Raw genomic sequence first — 23,721 nt, 5'->3', positions numbered from 1 at the left:
CCCCCTGTACTCCCTCTGGCTTGTGCCCACTCCTCCACTGAACGAGCCACCCTGGAACAGCCAAACAGCAGCAGCAGCAACAACTCCAGCCTGCAGCAGTGCAGAGGAGCACTGCGAACACTGCACAGCAGTAAGGAAGCTGGTATGATTCCAGTTTTGGCTCTGGCCCCAACCCGGGCACAAGGTTCAAAAGTTACCTTGGATCTGTATAAATACAGTAGATCTTTTGTGATAGTACTCATCAATCCCAGTCCTACTACAGTTCTGTAGCAAACCAGGCTTTAAGAAAACTCTGGTGGATGGGTTTAAAGAGCACTGTTGCAGGAAACATGAAGAAGTACTGCACTGTGCCTTCTGCAGTCTGTTCCTATTTGGGCTAATGGAGCCTCCTTGACCGGCTCAAGGCCTGAGAGTATGACACTCCAGAATGGTGAAAGCATTTGTCTAAAGTTAACTTGATATGCCTGTCCTAGGGTAGAGGTGTAAAGATGTTCTGTTCACTGAGCTTTATTCTGGGTGAGAATAGGTTGGCTGACCTCTAAGCCAACGTTTCTCAAAGTTTAAAGATCATAACAGATTACAAAGAACTTCTTTCCTGGGCTTGTGCTTGAATCATGAGTTTGAAGAACGATAAATAAGGCTGCCTCTTTGGAGGGCTGGTAAAATACGCTTCATGGCAAGGTCAGGTCAGTTAACAGAATAACTCTCAGATCCCCAGAAAATGATCTCTCAGGGTATAAATAGACATTGCCAAAGGAAATGGATTAGCTGTTCCGGGATGCGTCTTGGCACAGCTGGTCTATTTCACTGGGTAAAACACCTTGCCCAATGTCCTTCACATTGATCCTCTGGGACAATGGATGACACATTCTACCCCTCCTTTCCTGCCCACAGAGAGAGATGCCCCACGGAATCTCCAGGGTGTGCAACTCTACGTGGGGAAAGCCAACTCCGGTTTAGCCCTGGGACTGCCAATCAACTAAGCGGTGGTCACAGCCCTAGGACTGCACCAGGAGTTTTGACACACCTGGGGAATCCCAAATGAGGGAACCCAGGAGCAGCAGCAAAGCTTTGATCCTCAGGAACTTCAGTATGAGAAGCAGGTGGGGAGCAGCAGAAGGCTGCTCCTTCCCACCCCTCCTGATTTTCAAGACAGGTGGGAACAGGTGCCCCCAGAGCTTTCTCCAGATCATTTACGATTAGTCTAAGCTGCAAAGACTGAACCAATAAGCAAATGAGCAGACATTCACTTTTGATTCATGAAATGCAGCCACTTGCCTGCAGTGGCTCAAGCCAGAAGCCAGAGGGCACTAAAGCATGGCTCTCTGGCACACAGCCAGCATGGGTTGTGTGTTCCCTTTCTCTTCCTGCTGCCCCCAGGGTCTCTGGGATTTGTAATCCACAATCACAGCAGCAGGACTCTGCAGGGTTGCTCATCACTTCCTCTATTTACTTCCAGGTGCCTCTGGGATTTGTAGTCCACAGTCAGTCAGCAGTAAGTATGGGCACAGCAGCTCCATACTAAGGGGAAGGGCAGTTTCACCCCCCTCCCTGGCCCCAGATGGGGTTTACCGGGGGGGGGGGGGGAGTAGTGATCCAGCCAGTGAGACCAGTGAGCCAGCCCTAACTGCTCCAGCTAGGGAGTGAGAGGTGGGGCCAGCCTTGCTCTCTGGAGCACACAGCACAGCACAGGGCTGCAAAGCATGCTGAGATGCTGGGGGACTTGGATTTAACTTGAACCAGGAAGGGTCTGGGAAAGGTGGTTTCATAAACCAGTTTGACCTAAATCACTTAAGTTTGATACTGCATTCAACTAGGTTTATCTTAAACCAGTTTCAGTCATTTTGAAACTGGTTTATGTACACTGAGGTGGCACACAGAGTGGCACACAGTTTTGTACACAGCCGCTGCTGCTTACCTGCGGGGCTGCCCATGCCAGTGGTGATAGCTGCTGTATACAAACCCTCATGCTGCCACCGCAGAGCCATGCTTAGAGCTGTGTGGCCGGCTGCACGGGCAGCGTGGTGGCGGCCATGGCCACTGCGCGGCACAGGATGGTGGTGGGGATGGCTGCATGCTGCCCGGCCACCACCACAATGCTGCTGCCGCCCCGCGCCCAGCTCCAAGTATGGCTCCGCAGCAGCAGCAGGAGGTTTTGTAGGCAGCGGCCATCACTGCTGGCACGGCCCTCCAGGTAAGCGGCAGCGCCCGCCATATGCAAGCCCCCCACCCCACCGAGCCACCATCTCTCGCCGCCACTGAAGAGTCGGCCACAGAGCTATGCAGCCGGCTGCATAAAAGCCTCCTCCTCCCCCTCCCCTGGGCACCACCACACTGTACCCTACATCGCTTGCCCCCAAGGCCCACCACAGAGGGGCACCCCTGCCCTCACCCCTGGCCCTGCTTCCGGTTGTGGTATGCCGCCTGGGGCTGGCAGCACCCCCCGCTGCCTCAGCCCCTGACCATCTTCCCCAGCCCTGCCCCACAGCCCCCAAGCCTCACTTACCTCTAGGATCCAGAGGCGAAGGGCATGGCTCCACGGTGGCAGCACTTGTCTGCAAAGCGCCCCCCAGCCTGCACGCAGCCACCACCACCCCGTACCACCACAGAGCCGTGCAGCTGGTTGCGGGGCATAAGCAGCGGTGCAGGGATGGCTGCTTGCATGCAAGCTCCCCTTTCCACCCCCTGGCTGGGCGGTACATATGTGGCCTGCACAAGGTGGCTGCCACGGCGCTGCTGCTGCCGTACCCTGCGCCGCTTGCCCACAAAGCCGTGCAGGTGGCCGTGGGATGGTAGCACAGGGTGCAGTGGCAGAATTGCAGTGGCAGCCTCCATGTGCGAACCCCATCAGGCTGGCCAGTACATGTGTGGCCCGCAGAGTGACACCCCTGCCCTCACCCCCTGGCCCTGCTCCTCAGAAAAAGTAAAAGATTTGCTTATCCCAAATTTCAGGAAAAAAACTGGCTTACTGAAAATCATGTCAATCTTAGCTACTCTAAGCTATACCAGTTAATCCTTCCTATAAATAGCAGCTGGATACCAAACATTGTACCATCTCTCAAACACAGATCATTATAATAGAGCATTCAAGAAATGGCTAGAGTCCAAGCTTCTCAAACTAATCAAAGAGAAAGATGACAAGAAAAGAAGTGGAAGTTTTGAGGTTGGATTTTTTGTTTCATTTTGGGTTAGTTTGTTTGGGGTTTGTCGCGGGGCACTTCTGCGCCCCGCACCTAAAGAGGCTCAACCCCAGGGGGGGGGAAGGTGTGTAGCAGGACGCTAGGGTGCCTGCTGCTAGCATGGGCAATAAGGCTAGGCTGCCAATTAGGGCAGCACAGCTGAAGGTTGTTTAGGCAACAGAGTGGGTCAGCTGACTGCCAGGGGGCAGGGCTTGGCCTTTATAAACAGAGAAGGCTGAGGCCAGAGTCAGTCCCCCTCTGGCAGCTAGAACAGCAGGAGGCTCTGCTGTAGGGCAGAGCAGCCCAACCACTGGCATTATGGTACGCAGTGGAGAGAGCCCTGACTGGGAGACGGAGAGTAGCCAAGGAGGTGCTTAAAGGAGGGTATAGCCAGTTGGCTCATGGCTTGTGTTTGGTTTATGTAGAACCAGCCAGGAGGTTTATCTATGTTATAGCTGGTAGGCTGATTTTTGTGTTGCAGCTGGTGGGCTCAGGGCTTTAAGTTTTCTTTGGGTTTGATGTAAACACTGGAGGACTGGGTGAGGCTGTAGGGGTGTGAGGAGGCCTCACAGGAGATCCCCAGTAGTCCAGGGGTTTCTTGTGTGCCCTGTTTGGGCACCCAGCAGTGCCGGGGAGGCACGGCTGGTTGGCGCCGGCGGGAAGCGGTGTCCTCGTGGGAGCTCCCCAGTAATCTGGGGGTTTCCTGGGTGCCCTGTTTGGGTGCAGAGCAGTGCCTGGGAGGCACGACTGTTTGGCATCCGTGTGGTGCAGTGTGTGGGGGTTGAGACCCCAGCCTGTGAGGGCGATATTGCCGAGTCGGGCGAAGGACCCCGAGAAGGGTCAGGGGGCCAGCCATGGCTGCGTGCCACCTGAGCCCCGAGCGCAGTTTAGCGCGGACATAAGCCCCAGCGAAGGGCGAGGGCGCGAGAAGCGCGGACATAAGCCCCAGCGAAGGGCGAGGGCACGGGTGGAGGCCTGAGGCGGGCTGGCGCGTGTGATCAGAGCCCGAAGAAGGGCGAACACACGAGTAGGCCCCAGAGAGGGGCAAGGACTAGCGAACACAGGGGTGCCCGAGGAAGGGCGTCAGTCATGGGACAAGCCCAGGGGCGCCTGAGGAAGGGCATGGGTTGCGTGACAAGCCCAGGGTGCCAGGCAAGACACAAGTGACTAGGCAACGTCCGGAACAGCTGCGAGGCTTGGGGCGTGCTGAAGGGGAGGTAGGAGGCACGCATAGCCCATAAGGCTGGGGTGCACCAGGTCACCCATAGAGACTAGGAGACCAAAGGCAGCCTCCTATATTAAATTATATAAGATCAAAGACGTGGCGGGCAAGAATAAGAGGGTGCTGGATCTCCTAATTTGGCATGGCAGGGGGCGCTAGCGGGATCACGGCCACTCATAGGGTCTGCCCTGTGACAGGGTTTTTTACTTAATTGATGCACCAAGTTATTTCATAAGTATATATAAAAACTTGAGTTACAAAACAAAAAGATGCATCATTTAACACACACTAAACAAATTAAAGACCTATATTTTGAAAGCACAATAGACATTTCTTTATCTTTGAGTTCCTGTTGGCCATTCAGGGGTCAGAGCTCAAGAAATTACTGTTTGTGTCACCTACCTCATTTCTTGTTTCAAAAGATCCATTTTTGTTTAGATTCAAAATTGTTTTAAATAAGATAATGTTACTAATGGAAGGATCCTAACTTTCTACTGGAAGGTAGGATGATACATTTTAGACCATATTTTGTTAGACTGGCACCATGGCAAATTCATTTTACAACAGTGTTCAAAATGGCCAAAGTCTTTATTCTGTAAAAGGAATATCAGACTATGCAGAATCTTACAGTTTTAACTGGGCATTTCAGAGCACTGACATAACAGAGACACTGGTCAAAGCTAAAGCAAGCCACCATGTTCTAATCTAAATAGATGTTTCCAGTTCCACTGACTGACTAGGAGAAGGGAAGAACTATTTTGAGTTTACTGCTCAAGTATGTTCAAGCAAATGTACTTTAACTTGTAGAAAATATTTTTTTAACCCACTTAAATATTACGTGCCTTGGAAAAAACCTAGGAGATGCAGGACTAACCAGAAACTGAAATCTTACAAGTTATACATACTAAACCTGCATCCCAATCATAACGGAAATATCCAGGTCTGCAACATTATGGATCTTTAGCAGTCAAGTTACCTACAAAGAAGTTCTGAAGCAAAGAACCAACTGTTGGCAGATCTACCAAATATTCAGCATCAGAGAGAGTATTTCACAGATTATTTTTAATTGGTTAACATACCCTGCAGCCAAAGATTCTCAAAAGCTCAGCAATTTGCATTTGAATAATAACATTATGAGTAAAGCTGCAATTTGTCTCAGGAAAAAAACCTGTGAAAAATGTTAGGTCTCTACCTCTTCAAAAACTGGTATCCTTGCTCTTAGCAAGCAAGTTTTCCCAATCCTCCCAAATGTATCGGCAGTTTGTTTGTTTGTTTTTCCCAAACAGTTGTGCTGCAAACAATAAAATAAGCAGCAGCTTAATTTGCATATTTTTCTCCAGCCAAAGTCTATTGAACACCTTTTGAGCAAAGAAAAGTACTGCAATTCTTCAGGAAGAATGCTGCAACACCTGAGCAAAACTACAATAGCTCTGTTAATATTGTTTAAGCCTCCAAATACTAGGCTGTTAGGTCAGATAGGTTTATCCATATTGATCTAAAGGAAAAAGCAATTAGGGCTCATGGTAGAGGTGATATCTTTTATTTGACCAACAAGATTTTTTGCAAAAGAATTTTTTTTTTTTTTTGGCAAAAATCTTGTTCATCTAATAAAAGATATCTCCTCTACCATAAGCCCCGATTGCTTTAGGCTATGTTAAAATCTTAACATGCCAAAGCATTCCTACAATCACTACTCCATTACTTGGGGGACATTAAGTAGAGTGTGCATTTAAGGTTACAAATGTAGTACTACATTTCACAAAAAAGAATCTCCGAATGATGACCATGTACACAGCATGATCAGAAAACATTGCCAGTCTCTTGAAACACCAAAGACTAGATGCTTGTGTTTTCCCCTAGTTAGGGTTTTAATTCATTATTTGGCTCTATTACACTGCAAAAGAGATCTTGTTATCAGTCAACCACAAAAGTATTTTTGTCTACTGGATTTATACGAATATTGCCTGTTGGGTAGTCAACATTTACTATACTTTTTCTAGTCTTCAAGTTAAGCCACCTAATGGAAATACAGGCTTGTAAACTGAAAATGCTGCTAAACAATAAATTTAAAAAAAAAAAAAATAAAAAAATCACTCATTAGAAAAAGCAGAGCAAAAAGATTCCTACAACCAATTCATGCACATATAGGTTGTATAATTTTTTTAAAAAACTAACCCTTAGAGACTAACACTAAGAGCAGTGGTTCTCAACAACTTTAGATTCAAGGCACCTCTGGCTAGACTTGAGATACCCTTAAAAATGTCAGCTCTTAGTATTCACTCTTATTTTCCTATACGCAAAAAAAAAAAAGCAGTTTTTCTGTTGCAGAGTTCAAAACAACCACAACTATGGATTTCTGTTTGAAATCTCTGGCTTTAATCTTGTGAATCATGTTTGTAAACCTAACCATGCTAATACTGTGTGACACCCTGCAGCACCCCTGAAAGGGTGTTGTGTTACTCTGGTTGAGAATCACTGCACTAGAGGTATACGAATGGAGTGAAAATGAAATAAATTTATTTGACTTTGTGTCAGAAAAACACAACCAACAGTTCTTCATTGACTTTGGTCCATAGCCAAAAGTAGAATGTGCCCAGAAGAGCATCTTTTACAAACTCTTTTCTCCGGAATCCTATTACTGGGTGGCTGTTAGTTGTGGTTCAGTATTTCTTGGGCTACAGCTGCATGTTTCTTGAACCACCCCCACCCAAGGAAACAAAAACTTTTTATAAACTAAAACGCACACCCAGTAACGCTTGCTGGACAGATATGGATTGCCAGGATTCTCTCAGTGGCATGTGCAATAGGTTTGGTGGAAAGGGAGTAAGAGTTTGTCTACACTGACACCATGCCCTGCCCACTCACTCCTGCTCCAAATCCCAGAGCTGAAGTAGTGCAGCCACCTTTCTTCATCTAGTTCTCTTGGCATTCTGGAATTAATTTGGTCTGGCCCTGACAACACCATTCATTTTTTGCCGGTTTGTTCGACATGCTCTATACTTGTGATCTGCTGCTCTTCTCTGTCTATACTAAGTTTTCTTATATATTTGGTTGGAGGTTGTGAAGATTGTGGAAAAGTAGTCACTCAGCAGTTCTGCCATCTTTGCTTCTTCTGATAAAGAAGCTGAACTATTGAACAGTGGATCCACTGTTTCCTTGGTCTGTCTTTGTCAGTCCAATGTATTTTAGAATCTCTTTTTGTTGTCCTCCTTATCTCTCGCCAGCTATCTTTTTTTTTTTTTTTTTTTTTTTTTGCCTTCGCTTTCTCAACTTTGTCTCTGCAGGTCTTTGTTATTCCTTGGTATTCTTAGTGACTCATCCTTCTTCCTAATGCCTATACATTCTCTTCGTTTTCAGATAACTAAGAAACATCTTATTTAGCCACACACATCTTCTGAAGTTCTTATCTTTACCTCACATTGTAAAACGCTTTTTGTCAAGCCTACAGTTCTATGTCCTTTACGAATTTAGCTCTCCTGGTCCCATTTATACTTCAGTCTCTCTACCCAGGGGACCTTACCTGCTATTTCTCCGTCTCCTGAAGCCTGCTATTTTGAAGTCTAGTATCTCCGTTTTGTTTAATCTCATCCCTTCCCTTCCTTGGAATCCTATCATGTAGTGATTTCTTCCTCCAAAGTTAGTATTACTTCATATTCACAGCCAATTCTTCCTTACTGGCCAGAAAAAAGATTCAAGACAGATGACCCACTAATTGCATCCTCAGCTTTCCAGAACAGAAAGCTGTTCTCTAAACACTGAGAATTTATTGGACATTTCATCTAAAGTAGGGGTGTCAAACTCATTTGGTCCCACAGGCCAGGTGAGTGGTGCAGGACTGGTCCTCAGGCCAGATAAATAGTGCAGGTAATGGCCCACAGATACTCCCCCCACCCCTCAGTGGATCCAGTGCACATGGCACCTGCTCTGGCCAGTCTGAGACCCAGCAGGAACAGGTCTGGCATCCTGGGTACTGGGTTGTTGCCACAGGAACAAGCTGCAGTGCTGGCTTCTAGGGCTGTGCAAAGCTTTGGCCGCTGATTCAATTCAGCAGAGATTCAGACCGATTCTGCTGCCGAATCTCCAAAACCAAATCAAATCGGGAGACTCTTTTAATCTCTCTTAATCAAATCAGAACCCTCCAAATTGATTCGGAGAGATTTGATGAATCGGACATAGACACAGCTTTAAATGTTTTCTTCTATATACCTCAAGGTACCTGGGTCTGCCACCGAGCACACAGGGGACCCCCCCAGGCTCCTGTGGGATGCTCATCAACTAGGGACTTGACTACCCAGAATAATCTCGATTATCATCTGCAAACTTGGGAGGTTTTACTGTGCACCCCCCAATTCCAGATTATTGGTGAACATATTGAACAAATACGGGCCTAGCACAGATACCTGTAAGACCTCACTTTTGACCTCCTCCAAACTCAAAAGTGACCATTTAGCATTACTCTTAGCTTCCTATCTTTTAATCAGCTCTCAATCCACAAAAGAATGGTACATCATAATCAGAGCTCATACTTGAAGCTTGTCCATGTCTACATGTCATTTACTCCACCTTTAACATCATTTGTCAATGCTGATTTTCTGGGTTTTACTCTAAAATGTCCCCCTCTTTCAGCCCCCTGCTTGGCAAATTTAAATACACTGGAAAACTTTAAGTCAAAGGATAGAATGAGATTTTTAAAAACAGCTCACATTTAGCGATAGTGACTGCCAGCAAAGAAGAATGTTGCTAAGAATATTTCACGGAGCAATGCTTGCCTTTCAGCAGTTTCCACGGCATGATCACCAATTGATCTTTACCATAAGTGTCAAAGGCAACTCCAGAATCAAGCTGAGAGGTGTACACAAACCTGAAACTGGGGTCTTCTATTATTACCATGTGCCTATAAACAACGATAACAACTTTGCAGAAGGAAAGTTGCATTCAGCATTTAATCCTGAATTTAAAGAGAGATTCCTGTATATTGAGGGGAAAAAAGTAATCATTTGTATCTTCCTACTTTACAATTCCTGATTACACTTGCGGTTTGTTTTGGAAGTAGTATCATTTTTATTATTCCAGTCACTCTGATTTCTAGTTTTTTACCATTTGTTTAAACCCATGTCATAAGGCAAGTTCACATTGTTTGGTACTTTATTAGCAACCAGCAATATTTATAAAACATTTATTTTATCGTGTTCTTTTAATTCTTCATTATAGGTGTGATTTATAGTCCATCAAACCCAAGAAAAAAGTCTTTCAATTTATATCAATGGATTATAGATCAGGCCTCAATTTTGGTTAAAATATATGAACTTCACTTTTCTATTTTTAACAAATAGGTGAATTTTAATAATCATATTAGAAAATCATAATCATATTAGGCAATCTGATGCCCTAGTTTAAGGAAACATTAGTTCAGACTAGATATTTCAAAATAAAAATCAATTTCAGATTTTTAAGCAAGCTATGTTCTCAGTTAAAAAAAAAAAAGGAAAAGATTGATTAGAAACCTAACTGCATCAGTTCTAAAGTAGAAAGCCCTGTGTAATTCCTCCTTTCACTTATCAGTCTTAGAAAAACCCAGTAGAGTTGAAATAATGGTCTGTCAATCCAATATACTAATAGCTTCAAGCACTTTTCTTCTAAAAAGATGTCAATACCACTTTGTCAGCTTTCCCCTTCCCCCAAACTGTGTGGAAGTATTCAATGTTCTGGGGAACTTGCCAAAGTGACAGTATTTACTGTATGACTAATGTGCATTAATGAAGCACAAATGGACAACTATTTACTTGTGCTAATAACTAAAGCGCTTTATTAGAGTAGAGGCCACAAGTATGAAGAACTGCCAGCTTCCCCCCCTTGCCAAAAGTATGTAAAAAAAAAAAAAAAAATGGAGCCAATGTATAAGCACTGAGGGCTACCGCCAACATTTGGCAGAGTTTTAATTCATTGTTCAACATGCAGTATGTAAAGTACTAATAAACCCTGAAGCTGCCTCTCTTTTCCTTTTGCAGTCTAATAGATTACAATTCTCACTTTTGTCTTTGCTTTTAAAGTTAGAAATAGCCCCTTTACTGAGCACCCAGGGCTCATGCCCAGATTTATCCATCCTAACTTATACTAATGGAAAGAGGAACCAAAGGAGGCTGTAACTGCATCACTGCACCCCCACCAGCCCCTTGAACCAAATGCTCTAGGTAAGTACTGCAGTAGTACTCAGTTCTTCCAATGACCGAATACAGGGTTGACAGCCTATGGCCCACAGGCTGGATCCAGCCCACAGAACCTTTGGATACGGTCTTTGTAGTTATGCCTTCAGTGCCATTCAGCAGCAAAGGGTCCTCTTTGTGATATACCATAGTCAACCTGGGGCTCTGGCAGAAAAGCTCTGCCCATGCTGTACCACAGTTAAGCGGCACCAGCTCCTGAAGAGGGCGTCTTTCCCTATGCTGCAGCTGAGGCAAGGAGAAGCAGTGATGGTGACTGATTCCCAGTGTCTAACTGCCTCTGACCCAAGCTGGGTAAGCCTGGCCCAATCCACCAGAAAACACTGCAGGCCCCTGCTATAAAGAAACAAAGTAGCTGCTGCCAAAAATTGTACATAAACAGCTTTCTGTTATCTGGATAACTAGAAAGAGGGTTTTGACAAACACCAGGACACTTGGTTTCAATTAATGAGTGACTGGCATAGCTTAAGTATCTCCTATAATTTAAGACCACACTGCAGCTTTTGTCCCCCTACTAAAGGGATATTGTGGTCTCATCTTAACAGCACCTCTCTCATTATGTAGAGAACAGATTTTCTTTCTCTAGAGGCCACATTTGTCACAACATGGCAGAGACATATGGGGGGAGGTAGGGGAGGAACTTTTAAATACTTCGTTTTTACTATAGCTTTTCCAGAGATAAAACTGTCAGTATTGGAGGGAATAGGGGGAGACAGGAAGGAGTGAGGAGTTGCATTCTGTTATACAGCTCCCATATATTGTGCAGAGGTTTGTAGTATGAAGCTAGACTGGAATGAGTTCTCCAACTTAACAGAAGAGTTGTTACGGACACAAGGACACTCCTATTGCAATAAGACCTTAATAAGGATTGTAAATCTGGAAAAGATTCTATTCAAAGGATAAGGAGGAGAAGTAAATATGCTGGATTCAGTTTGTTGTTGGAGTATTTTGATGTGGTAATTAGTAGTAGTGGGACTAATCTTATGCAAGGTCTTGTGCAACTGACTGGTGGGTGTGAGTTAAGTGTTTTTTTATAAATGCTGGTGGTCACAGACAGAGAGTACCATCTTAACCTAACAACAGACTCCAGATCTAGAAAGATTTGTTCCACCCCTGCACCGTCTCCTCCTCCAAAAACATTTGACCCTAGGAAAGAGCTTCACTGAGTTCCATGATAGCCATCAGAAAGTTTTACTACAAATTTTGAGCATTTTTCAAACTTGAAGAAAATTGGGTGAGGGGAGGAAGGAATTTAAGGAACAGATAGAGAAAAACATCTGCTTAGAATGTGTTTTGGAAGCATGTGAATAATCTCCTTGGATGAAAGAAAAGTCAAGGAAACAAGATGCCATGAACATCAGTGCCAGCACCATTTCTCAACTCTCAAACATTCCAAATTCACAAAGATTCTGCCCAGACTTAATCTGGATCTTGGCATCATAACTAGTACCAGATTTCTCACCTTTTGCAGTAGAGCTGGTAGAAAGGGTAAAAGATCAACGGTCTGTTGGGAGAAGCAATAAACCTGGCAGGTCTGAAAATAGGTTTCAGTTCTGATTCAAGAGGATGAACCTCAGACGCCATTCCTATAAAAACTCACAAATTAAGACTGAACAAGCCTCTCTAGGATGCTGTTATTTCTAGGACATAAACCATATAAAGAAAGCCACCTAGTTAGATTATATTACCTGCATTTTCTCAGGGGATCTGCAGCTATGGATCTTGGCTGCTTTATGACAAATCCTACAATCTTTTTTTTTTTTCTTTTTTTTACTGCAAAGGAATATATGAGATAATAGCAGAATATTCTGAGCTATTATATGGGCTATAGGTGAGAGAGGCTGAGAAGTAGGGATTTAAAATGTGGAAGTTTGTAAACAAGTATTCATCTATCTTGACCGTCAAGAAGGGCTGTTTCGTCAGCCAGATGTATATTTCATTTAGACTGACATTCGTTTTATAATCCAGTTAGAACCACAGATCCTTATATTAGAATTGCTAACAAACTGTAGTGAAGTAAAGAAAAAAAATCTGATATGGGTATTCCCTATAAAAAAAAAAAACAGGAAGATTTATAATTATAGTACAAAAGTTGTTTTCATATGAAGTCACAACTCTCTAACATTAAATGAAAATGTTTTCAAGATGTAGACTAAACAGAATGAGGGGGGAGGGGAAAGGAGGAAGTAACAGCTTCTTACCACTTCTAAAATACAGAAGCGGTATTACCACAGTTACCCAAATACAGGGCAACTTTGAATTTAAAATGACCCCCCCCCCCCCAATAATTAGAATCTATAACAGGAAAATTTATAAATGTTGATATATTTTTCCATGTATGGAATCTGACTATTGGAGGGCTGTCTTACATTTTTCTCCCTCCCCGCCTCACACTGCTGCTGTAGGGAGGCAGGCAGCAGGGGAATTAAATGGCCTGACCCCTACCCCTTCCCCCCGCTACCTGTTCCCACCACCACTTAACGCTCCTCCCACCGCTGGTACCTGTGTGCCCCAGCTCCTGCACCCCTGCAATCCCTTAGCATCTTGTCTTCAGCACCTACACCTCCTGCCGTTTAATTCCCCCATGCCTCTAACCCTTCCCACCACTACTTCTGCTCCCTCCCAGGCTCCAGCTCGAGCCCTGAGCACAAAGAACATGCTGGCTCTGACCCTTTCTGGGCCCAGCAGTAGCAATTATGGCAGTAGTTGCTCCAGCCCTCGAGCCAGGGCTACAGCAGTTGCCTGCCCCCTCCCTCTCCCCTTACTCGCACTCAAATCCAAGGGAAGGGCTCCCCCAGGGTTAAATAGAGAAAAACACCTCATCTGTAAGGATTCGAGTAATTACAGCACTTGTATTTTTTTTTAATGTTGCTTAAACTAACGTACTTTCTTGAAACTGAAGATTTTTTTTTCTTTTAGATAAACCTATTTTTGTTGAACAAGGATGAACAGTCCAGCTTCAGCATGAGTTGTACAGGAACATGATCTGCCAAATGACTGTGAATCTCTCGAGTTTGATTTTCCACCCTGTATTCAAACACCCTGTGGAAGCAGATTCCAAAAGTTCATATTGGAGACAATACATCTCATAAAAATCATTTAACTGTGCTCTTGTTGCTTTGCCCTCCTCTATGCCTGCTGTAATTTTATTCATTGATTTGAGATCGGGATGGCCTTAGTTTTGGCTTAGAGTTGGCTGAGACTAAAGAGTTCCATCTATAAACTTAAACATGCAAGAATACAACTTGAATGGATCTTGGGCTGGAATTCAGTTCATGTTACCCGGAGATAGTGTGGGGCAGCCAAATGCTCGAAATAAAAAAAACTGCTGAAAGGAAAATGCACAGGTTTTCTTGAATTGCATTTTCTTTTGGGAAAACAGAGTTGAAATAGCATTTCTATTGGTTCAGGAAAAGTCATCAGCTGACATCAACAAATCCAACATTGCCTCAAATGTGCAAGTGCAGCCTTTAGATGCCTGAGGAAATGGGAGTTCAAAGACCGCAACATCAGATCTGAAACCAAGCCCATGGTTTATCAAACAGTTGAGGACTCCTACCTTATCATATGGAGCTGAGATATGGACAATGTACAGGGACACCAAGTTGCTGGAGAATTACCATCAAGGCTGCCTGTGGAAGATCCTTCAAATCCAACAGGAAGACAGATGCACAAACATTAGCGTGCTCTTGCAAGCAAACACAATGACCATCAAGGTGATGATCATCAGACATCAGCTTCACTAAGTCAGCTATGTCATCTAGATATCTGACTCCAGAGTCCCAAAGCAAGTTTTAATCTCCCAACTTAGTCAAAGTGTAAACTCAAAAGGAGGGCAGAGAAAGTGCTTCAAAGATATCCTCAAGGCCTACTTGAAAAAAAATGCAACATTGACATCAACGCATGGGAGACTGTCACCCAGGACCGCTCCAAATGGAGGAAGAGTCTGCTGCAAGAATCTCAGTACTTTGAAACCTTCTGATGACAACAGGAAATGGAAAAGTGAGAGCAGCAGAAACAGTATGTCACAGACTGAATCAAGAATCCAGAGGCACCTACCCTACACAAAAACACATGCCAGAGACACAACAGAGTCTGTCAATCCCAGATTGGCCTCGCCAGCCATCTTTGGACCCACAGAAAAGACAATCGTGGAAGACCATCATCCTTGACTGGATATACTCAAACATGAGCAGCTCCCTGGGAAAAATCTCATCCAAGAAAACCAGGAAAGATCCTCCACCACAGATCTGACCGATTTCTGGGCAGCAGGACCTGCTTGCTGCAAGGGCAGCCCTTCTCCCTCCTCCCCCCAACCTGCCACAGGCCATTCAGCACCTTGCTCTCCCAGATGCATCTGCCATGCAGGCTCCCTCCTCCCACCTGCTGCAATACAGGTAGCCCAGCTCCCCTCCTGCCATGCCCACACAGCATCCCCTCATGGCCATGTTCGCAGCTCACATGCAGTGCTAGGAGCTAGCCTCTTTCCTTTCCTGCACAAGCAGCCCAGCCCCCACCATGGCACAGAGACCAGGCAGCCTGGCCTCTTCAGCTGAACTGCCGTGTCCCCAAGAGCTGGGGATGTAGAAGCCAGAGGAGGGCAAGGGAGCTCAAAGAACCCAGATACTAAGGGCATTTATACACATACAGTTGTCTGCTCCGATGCGCTGGATCTCCGGCATGTGAGAGCAGACTTGATTAATCAAGTGTGCTCCTCATGCAAGCTGACACACCCACTGCTGCACTGCATGAATTTGTATAAATGGCGAAATGCGGGATCACGCTGAGAAAAATGGCAGCAGCGCACTTTTGAACTAAAATACCTTCTATGTTTTTTAGTTCAAAAGTGCGCTACCACCATTTTCTCAGCACTGACGCATCTTTACCTGTTTGTACAAATGCATGCACCACAGCGCTGGATACTTTTAAAAGCGCCCAACACTGTGGCGCAAGTATGTGTATAAATGCCCTAAATTAGAAGCAACATGGTGGGGTGAGCAGCAGCCAGGAAGAAACCTTCTGGCCACGTGCTAACTCTCCGGGGGCACATGTGGCCCATGGGCCGCCAGCTGGACAGCCCCACTCTACAATAGCAACAACAACCTCACCCTGCACTTTGGGAGACCAGCCAGCTTCTCAGCTGCTTTAGGAACAGCAATGGTTGTACAGCACTGCTCTAATGAGCCTGCATTTATCTATACCAGAAAAAGCTTACATATGTGCAAAGACATAGACCCCTTTTCATGTGGCTACAGAAGGCTTAATATTACTGTAATCAGTACAACTTGATTAGAGATTTATTTTACTCTAAAACCTTGGGGCAATTCTGGAGTAAAAGTATTAGGTGCAAAGTTCTATTCTGAATCTTTGCCTGCTGATGCTGTATTTGATCTTGAAATCCTGAGCCTACAGAGAGCATGGAAGAAAGATCTGAATTTTTCCCCTACTTTGTAACCAAGTGTTTGTATTCTATTTAATGCCAAGTTATTTGTTGAGCACTGCCAAACAAGTCTTCCTTCTAACAGGAATTAAGCCATATGAAACTGAACACTAGTGCATTTAATAATGAAGTTTGTCCCCTCTTTTGTCTCAGTACAGTGGCAGTTGGGAAAGGAGGAAAAAAAAGGAGGGGGGAGGGAGAGAGGGATAGAGACAATAATGCAAAAGCATACTTTCTGCATTCACAGAATTTCATGTTCTACAAACTGGGTGCCAAATCTTAATCTAGCCATTTGCAAGGGCATTGGCACTTGAAAAATTTACACCACCAAGGGTTAAGAAATTAAGTCTTTTATTAGGGTCAAGTCACTGTGCGTAAATACTGCTGTGACTACAGATTGCAAAAGAACGGAAACACAGTAAATCATCCCATTTTTCTGAGAAATTCTGGAACTATAATCTGAATTTCCAGGAACAGAAGACAAACACTGCCAAATTTTACTGTTGGGTTTTTACTGAAGATTTAGAAAATTTGGAAAGGGCTCCAGAAAGCCACTGAAAGGTAGTATTGATTTTTCTCCACGAAGCTAGAGATTGCATTCCCCTAGAAGCACACAAATGAGCAAATGGTTTGTGCAAGCTCCTGATAGAGTAAAGAAAATCTCATGTAAACAAAATCCTATGTTTGCTGCTTTAGAAGCTCTTATAAACCAAGCTGCTAGCAAGGAATCTTATCAGACACCCAATCACCTACATTAAAAAAAATAGTCAAGAGCTGGTTTGACGGCTGCTTCTGGTTAAACTCTGAACTAAGGAAGTAACAGATGAGAAAATAAGGGAAACCTAGAGATTTCAGTATTCTGAGATAAGGCATCATGTAACCTACAACCAGGTGCCTCTATTCATTCTAAACCTTGAGGTACCAAAATAAGAAAACCAGTGTTTATGAGAACTACAAGAATGAGGTTTTTTGGCCCTTGACTTACATAAGTTAAGGAGGATTTATTAAATTCTACAAAGAAAAATACAAATAAAAAGCAAAAAAAAGAATTTTAAAAATCACAGTATACTGCAACCTAGCCTTTTTTTAGCCTTTAAACCAATATGAAGCGGATTCAGTAACCAGTTTTGTACATCAAAATAAAGGCTTCTAATCAAAATGAAGATTGGAAAAACAGATGTTCCCTTTTCTAAAGAGAACTTAATTCCCCACAGAAGATACATTAGTTGTGAATGGGTTTCCCAAGCCAATTTTTGCAACAGGTTCAATCATTAATTGCAGGAATGCTAGCGCTCAGTAAGTTTCACATAACCTTTCCTGGCACAACTGTTATTAATAGGAGTCACTCTTTCACTGTCCCCTCTGGATATTGGTTCAGAAGTGTTGCTTTACCACCAGACATGGAAGATCCAATCCACAGCAGCCCTGCCTGCTTCTGTAGCCTCATGTGAATAAGGATATTCAAAAATCTAAGAATCAATGCAGAGTACAAACAGATTTTCAGAGAGATGGAAGCAAAGAAAGACACCAGTGTAAGCTTCCAAATGCAAGACAGGAAGATTAGAGTTACTAGTATTGTCACCTCTTCCATGATTCTCACAATACTTGCCATTACTCCTGAAGATCCAGTCTCTGAAATCAAGCAATTAAGAATCTGAGCTTTCATCATGAAACTTAGTTCTAGCCTGAGCGACTGCAGAGAAAAGCTGGGAAGTACAGCCTATGCCCTGACAAACTAGAAGCTAGAAATGAAAATAAAAGCTTTCCCCAAACACACAAGGCATTTCTGAAGATCTAGTAAGTTGGGTGTGATGGAATGGAAACACTGCAATACTTTTACAATACAGGCAAAGTGAATTAAGAGTTCCCAAAGTGGATGGAAATGCAGGAGCAGCAATAAAAGAGTACCAAGCATCCTAGAACTTGAAAAGCCTTCTGTCTCCACAGGGCAACTTGGGCAGGAAGTTAAGTTCTCATTAAACCAGTGATCTCCAACCTTTTTATGGTAAAGATCACTTTCTGGACGTAAAGGGCACCCCGGGATCTACCACGCACCCAACCTAGCCCACACCCCACCCCACCCCATCTCCCTGCCGTAACACACGTCCCGCTGCTGGGCAGGCAAGGGGGCAAGGCTCAGCCAAAAGAAAATGTAGAAATAACAGCATACAACAGTATATTTTATTCTCTCCTTGTTAATTTTAATATAGATCTGTCCAGAATTAATGAAAGATTGTGACCACAATATGGGGATAGGTTGTTGGAGTGAGAAAATTGATATGACCTAACGGCTGAGGGACCCACCTGAGGATCTGTGCCCCAGTACATAAAATGTTACTCTTAAAGGAGCAGTGAGAACTCCCTCCAGTGTTTGTTACTGCTGGTGTGATCACATGGAAGATGAAAGGCCCAGCTATATTCCCAGGTCAACTGAACCCTATAGTTATGGCTAAATTAGGCAGGGCTTTTAAATAGTGCTCAAGAGAGCACCAGGAGCTGGAATCTGGATTGCATGAGACAAGTAACCCCTGCAACACCTACCAATACTATTGAGGTTTTGCACCAAAAATGTACCCATACAGACAGCAGCTCCTCCGGGAAGGAGAGAAACCAGGTTTGTGATCCTGGCAGCTCCACATCCACTGTGCTTGGTTCTTGGCCCGGTCTGCCACCCAGGGACACGTGCAGGGAGAGGCACTTGCTGCTGGGCATAGCACAATGGAGCCCTTGGGGGCCTGTGCCCCCTCCCCTTGTGCTCTGGGTGCAGCAGGCAACCCGCAGCAGCAGCCACTTTGTCCCAGAGCACAGAGGGGAAGGGCACAGGGCCCCGGAGCCCCCACTGGGCTATGCCCAGCAGCAGGAGCCCCCCCACCCCCGCATGACCCTGGGTGGCAGAAGTCCCAGACCCAGTCAGGCTGGGGCCCAACACCACACAAGTGCTTACTACTGAGCTGAGCCAGACGTGGCCAGCTGCAGCAGGGCTCAAGGTGCAGCAGCAGCCGCCTCTGCCATTTCCGCCCCCGCAGAGATGGGGAGGGAGTTCCCCTGTGTTCCTGGAGGAGTCCCCCTGGGGTTCCAATCCTCCCACCACCCAATGGGGCCATACTTATCTTCCCCTGCTCCTGAATGAGGACAGTCCCTCACCACGGGGGCATCAATCTGCCCCCCCCTTCTCTCCCCCACAGATGGACCTGCTGGGGCTAGGGGTGGTGGGTGTGTGCATGCCCATGTGCCCAGCTGTCCCCCACAACCCAGGATCGACCTAAAGAGGCTCAAGGATTGACAAGTCGCAAGCCCCAGGTTGGTGACCACTGAATTAAACCGTTTTCAAAGAAAGATCCCTACCCTGCAGGCACATAAACCACAGTAATATAATATGTATTTGCTTTCCTCTATGGGCTGGTCCCTATGGTTAAGAATTTGTTATAGCTATAATCTAAGGAAGTTTCTACTTTAGCTCAAGCAGTAAAGACTACTAGATTTTACTGCTGTTCATCCATACATGATCATCAGCCACTAGACAACTTCTATGAGAGCAGAAAGCTTGCAAAGAGGAAAAAAAAAAAATCAACTGTTGTCACTGACTTGAAGAGACAAAAGTGGGTGAAGCGTCTCAGAAAAGAACAGGCCTCTCAGCCCTATGAGTGCTATCTTGGGGAAGACTTCAGAGAATGGTGACCTTCAGCACTGAGTTACACACAGAGAAGAACATATGGTTTTGTCTAATTTTATAATAAAGATCTGCATTGATGGAATATCTCATCAAATTTCCCAGATTATTCATCATGTTCTCTAGTTTAAAGTCCAGGTTCAGTTTACTCGCTTTGTTTTGAAAGATTCATTTTTGTTAGTGCTTGCCAGTGAAAACAGGCCATAGGGAGGCATTCATGTCTAGTGCTGCAAATTTCTGGGGAAGTACTAGCAAGAGTGAGTATATAGGCATTCCAGCCTGCAGCTGCCCCTTCTCCTCTGTTTCCCATGTGTTCCCGGACCAAGGTGACCCTGGACTGGTTAAGGCAGGGGAGCAACTGCTCCACTGCTCCCAGGTCCCAGGAAGAGATAAGCAGCTTCTGCTTCCCACACGTTCCCCAGACCGAGTGACCCACATCTGGGTAAGGCATGGGGAGCCTTTTGCAACTGCTGTTCCCCTCTCCTCCACAAGACCAGGTTCATCCTGGTCCAAGGAATGCACAGGGAGCATTCACCAGCCACTCTACTCTCTCCAGTCCTAGGAAGGAATCAAGCAGTATTGACTCCCCACATCTCTTCCAGACTGGAGGAGTGTAGCACCAGAACCCTACAAATGTTCTTGCCCTCACAAGAATTCTTTCCACAGGCAAGGCCTTCCATATTGAATCAAGGAAGAACTTTCTCCTAGAATTTGTATGTTTCCTGCAGGTGAAACTGAACAAATGCCATCCTAGCAGGAGACAAGCATTTCTGTTAGAAATGTCACTCCTGTCCATACCCACAGACTAGTCTATCCAGAATATGTTAAGAAATGAAGAGCTAGCTGAGTTAAATCAATGCTGGAGCCAAAAGGAAAAAGACATTCTACAGGGCAATCTTGCTATTTGTCTAAAGCTCCCAGCATAATTTTTACCTGAACTCTAGCAGAGTTTAGAAAATGTTACTGCCAAGTCCTGTTGACAGTTCAGCTATCAAATAGTCATTCCAGGTTACCCTCTATCACCGAAAAATGAAAACATCTTATGCAAGGACAGTGGAAGCAAATTCCATACACTGAAAATTGAACTGTGAAACTCGCTTATAAAAAGATATTGAAACAAAAGGTCTCAAGAAGAACTAGCTACCATATGGTTATTGTTTTTAATTTAGTATTTGTGTGGCTGTAGGGCTCAAAAGAAGCCCAATCTGGTCTTGGTTGTGGTAAGCACTCTACATAAAACAAAACAGAGTAGTCTCTGCTCCAGAGAGCTCATCTGCACTCTCATTACACTAGAGTTAAAGGCATCACAAGAGGCATATTTTAAAAAGCCAACCACTAATTGCCTGGGGAATGGAAGAAATACATTTTCAGGCATATTATTGTCTAGTTCTCCATTACAGGAGTATTATATCTTCCTCTCAAACATCTGGTCTTAGCTACTCTTAAAAATGAGATAACAACTAGATGGGCCTGTGATCCAGGCCAATACAGCAATCCCTGCATTTCCCATTTCTGCTAAATTGATATTCATCATCCACTTCAGTGCAAGAGATATTGCCACATTCCACTGGTGTTCTGGCCTGGGAAAGTGTATTTCCTACCATCAAATCAATGTGTTTTGAACTCCAGACTGCCAATTTTAGTTGCTGAAAATAGCCTTATCTTTACTGCAGTGGGGGCCAACCTTTGTGTCTGGCTTGCCCCAAATTAGCCCTGCACCTTCCTGAATCCCCTTTCCCTGCCCAGTCTGTTGCTCTGCTTTCTGCCCTCTCTGTCACTGTGCTACCTGTCCTCTCCCCAATCTTGCACGTCACATGCAAGCAGAGGCTCCTTGTGCCATTTGTGGCACTCATGCCGTAGGTTGGCCTCTCCTGGTTTATCTGTATTAGAGACTGAGACTAGTCCATGAATGATGCTGGAAATCCCTGCCAGCAACATATAATCACACTGAAAGTATTTTTAGAAAGTAGCTAAATCCGTATCTTAAATCAGGGGGTTTAAGATCACCACCCCCACCCACCTCCACCATAGCACTACAATATAATGTTAAACAGTTTTAGACTTACAAGCCGGTATGGAAGATGTAGAAAGGAGTCTGGGCAGCCAGCTAAAGCCATTTGTTCTTTCAGTTTTTCTTCAAATTACTTCTACTGCTTCACGGCACCTGCAGAGTATAAACAAGCTGTCAGAAACTACACTGAAGACATTTCATCAATTTATCGTTGCAAACAATTTGAGATAGGGAAGTGGAAAAGAACAAGGCGCTGAAACAATAAGTATTTGTGATAAGCATACCAAAACTCCTTCAACTATAACTCTACTTCATTCAGGGTCAGAATTAGCTAAATGGCCCTAAAGGACCATGAAAACAGTTGTATTATTGAGCAATCCCAAACAACTGTCCTGCCTTCCCTTCTAAAGTGATTGAAGTACATTTGCTCATATCTTTACAAAGCAGGCCTGGGGGTAGAGAATCTGTTACAGTGCTCTGCAAATATGTATGCTTGATTTTTCATACAATAAAAGTTAGAGAGTTCTAATAAAGTGGCTATTATCAAGCTGAATCATTCTATATGCCTAGTTGAAGGCACTGACAAGGTACTCCTTTAAGGAGTTATCAGTCTCTTTTTGGAGGCTTGTTATATGTTTAAATTTGGTTTCAAACTTTCTCTGACTTGAAGTCCAGATATCCTCAGTCAGAAATGAAACCTACTCTCATACTTCCCATCTTATGACTCAAGCACTTGCTTGTAAGTGAAAAGGAAAGGAGACACGACCATCTTTATATTTTCCTGGTGTGTGCCACTGTGCAGCCATGCAGCTCAACACAGCATATTCTCCCTTCTCAATTAGGATTATATCAATCTCCCTTTATTTCTTATTCCATGAATACCTGCTCTAAATTACTAGAGGTACACTGATACATTGGTCCGATATTAAATAGGTACTGATAAAAATAAAATTTGCTGTATTGGATATCAGCCTGATGGGGCCGATAATTTGGCTGATAAATGCCCATGCTGCACGCAGCTGCAGTGCAGCATGGAGCGGAGTGGAGCAGAGCTAGAAGCATGGAGAGCTGCCTCCAGCTGGTAAGTCGGAAGGGGTGGGGAGAGGGAAGAGGTGTGGGGAGACAGATCAACACCCCCACGGTGAGGGAGGGAGGTGACAGAGGCAGGCCCTGCCCAGGGTGGGGCAGGGACACAAGACAGAGGCATGGCTCATGGGGGGCAGGTGGCTCCTGCAGCTGCTTGCACCCCAGGAGGGTGTGTGGCCCCCGGATCTGGGATCTGTGCAGGAAGGAGGCTGGAGCTAGCACTGCATGGAGCTCTTCTTGGCAGGGGCTGGGCTTGCAGCAGGCACTGGGAGGGGCTACAGCCACCCTAAATTTTGCTGCAGCTCTGCTCCCAGCCCCGCACCACAAGGTGCAGCCTGGCTCCATGCCCTGCCTCCCCCCACATGCCGGGAAGAGCCGAAACCGCGCTCACTCCAAGCCCAGTCCCTGCCAAGAAAAACTGTGCAGCAGTGGCTCCAGTCCACACTACTCGCACAGATCTGGGGGGCACACCCCTACCCTCCCCCTTCACCGGTGCAAGCAGCGGTGGGAGCCGCCCCCCACCATAAGCTACGGCTTTGTCCTGCGCCCCCACCCTCCTGGGCAGTGCTTGCCCCTGCCCCCTCCCTCCCTCACTGCAGGGGGTGTTGATCTGCCCCTCCATGCCCCTTCCCCACCCCTCCCCCCACACCACACTGACCCGCTGGAGGCAGCCGTATGGGATATTGGATCAGTATCAGCCGATATGCCTCCTTAAATATCGGCTATCAGTATTGTCCCCCAAAATCTCTATTGGTGCACCCCTATAAATTACAGGTGAGCTATAGCAGACGTGGGCAATTATTTTGGTTGGAGGGCTGCTTAACGAGATTTGGTGAGCTGTCAAGAGCTGCAAGAGTGGCCCCACCCCCTGGTCACCATCTTGGGACTGGAA

At 45.2% G+C, this 23,721-nt stretch overlaps 1 protein-coding gene across 3 annotated transcripts in view; it reads right to left on the bottom strand.

The window, feature by feature from the left end:
* Positions 1-23,721, bottom strand: part of GRB10 (growth factor receptor bound protein 10) — a 255,794-nt gene that overhangs the window by 176,406 nt on the left and 55,667 nt on the right. For 2 of the 3 annotated variants that reach the window (XM_019520726.1, XM_019520718.1), the window contains one exon: positions 21,799-21,896. In XM_019520726.1, the coding sequence (XP_019376271.1) occupies positions 21,799-21,849 (51 nt within the window). In that variant the 5' untranslated portion in view covers positions 21,850-21,896. Of the gene's footprint in view, positions 1-21,798; positions 21,897-23,721 lie in introns of those variants that run through there. The other variant, XM_019520734.1, reaches the window with a different exon arrangement.

This window comes from Gavialis gangeticus, unplaced genomic scaffold (genome assembly GCF_001723915.1).
Source record: "Gavialis gangeticus isolate Ggan-Ray unplaced genomic scaffold, GavGan_comp1, whole genome shotgun sequence".
Classification (NCBI taxonomy): domain Eukaryota; kingdom Metazoa; phylum Chordata; order Crocodylia; family Gavialidae; genus Gavialis; species Gavialis gangeticus.
This window is presented reverse-complemented; position numbering and strand designations above follow the sequence as displayed.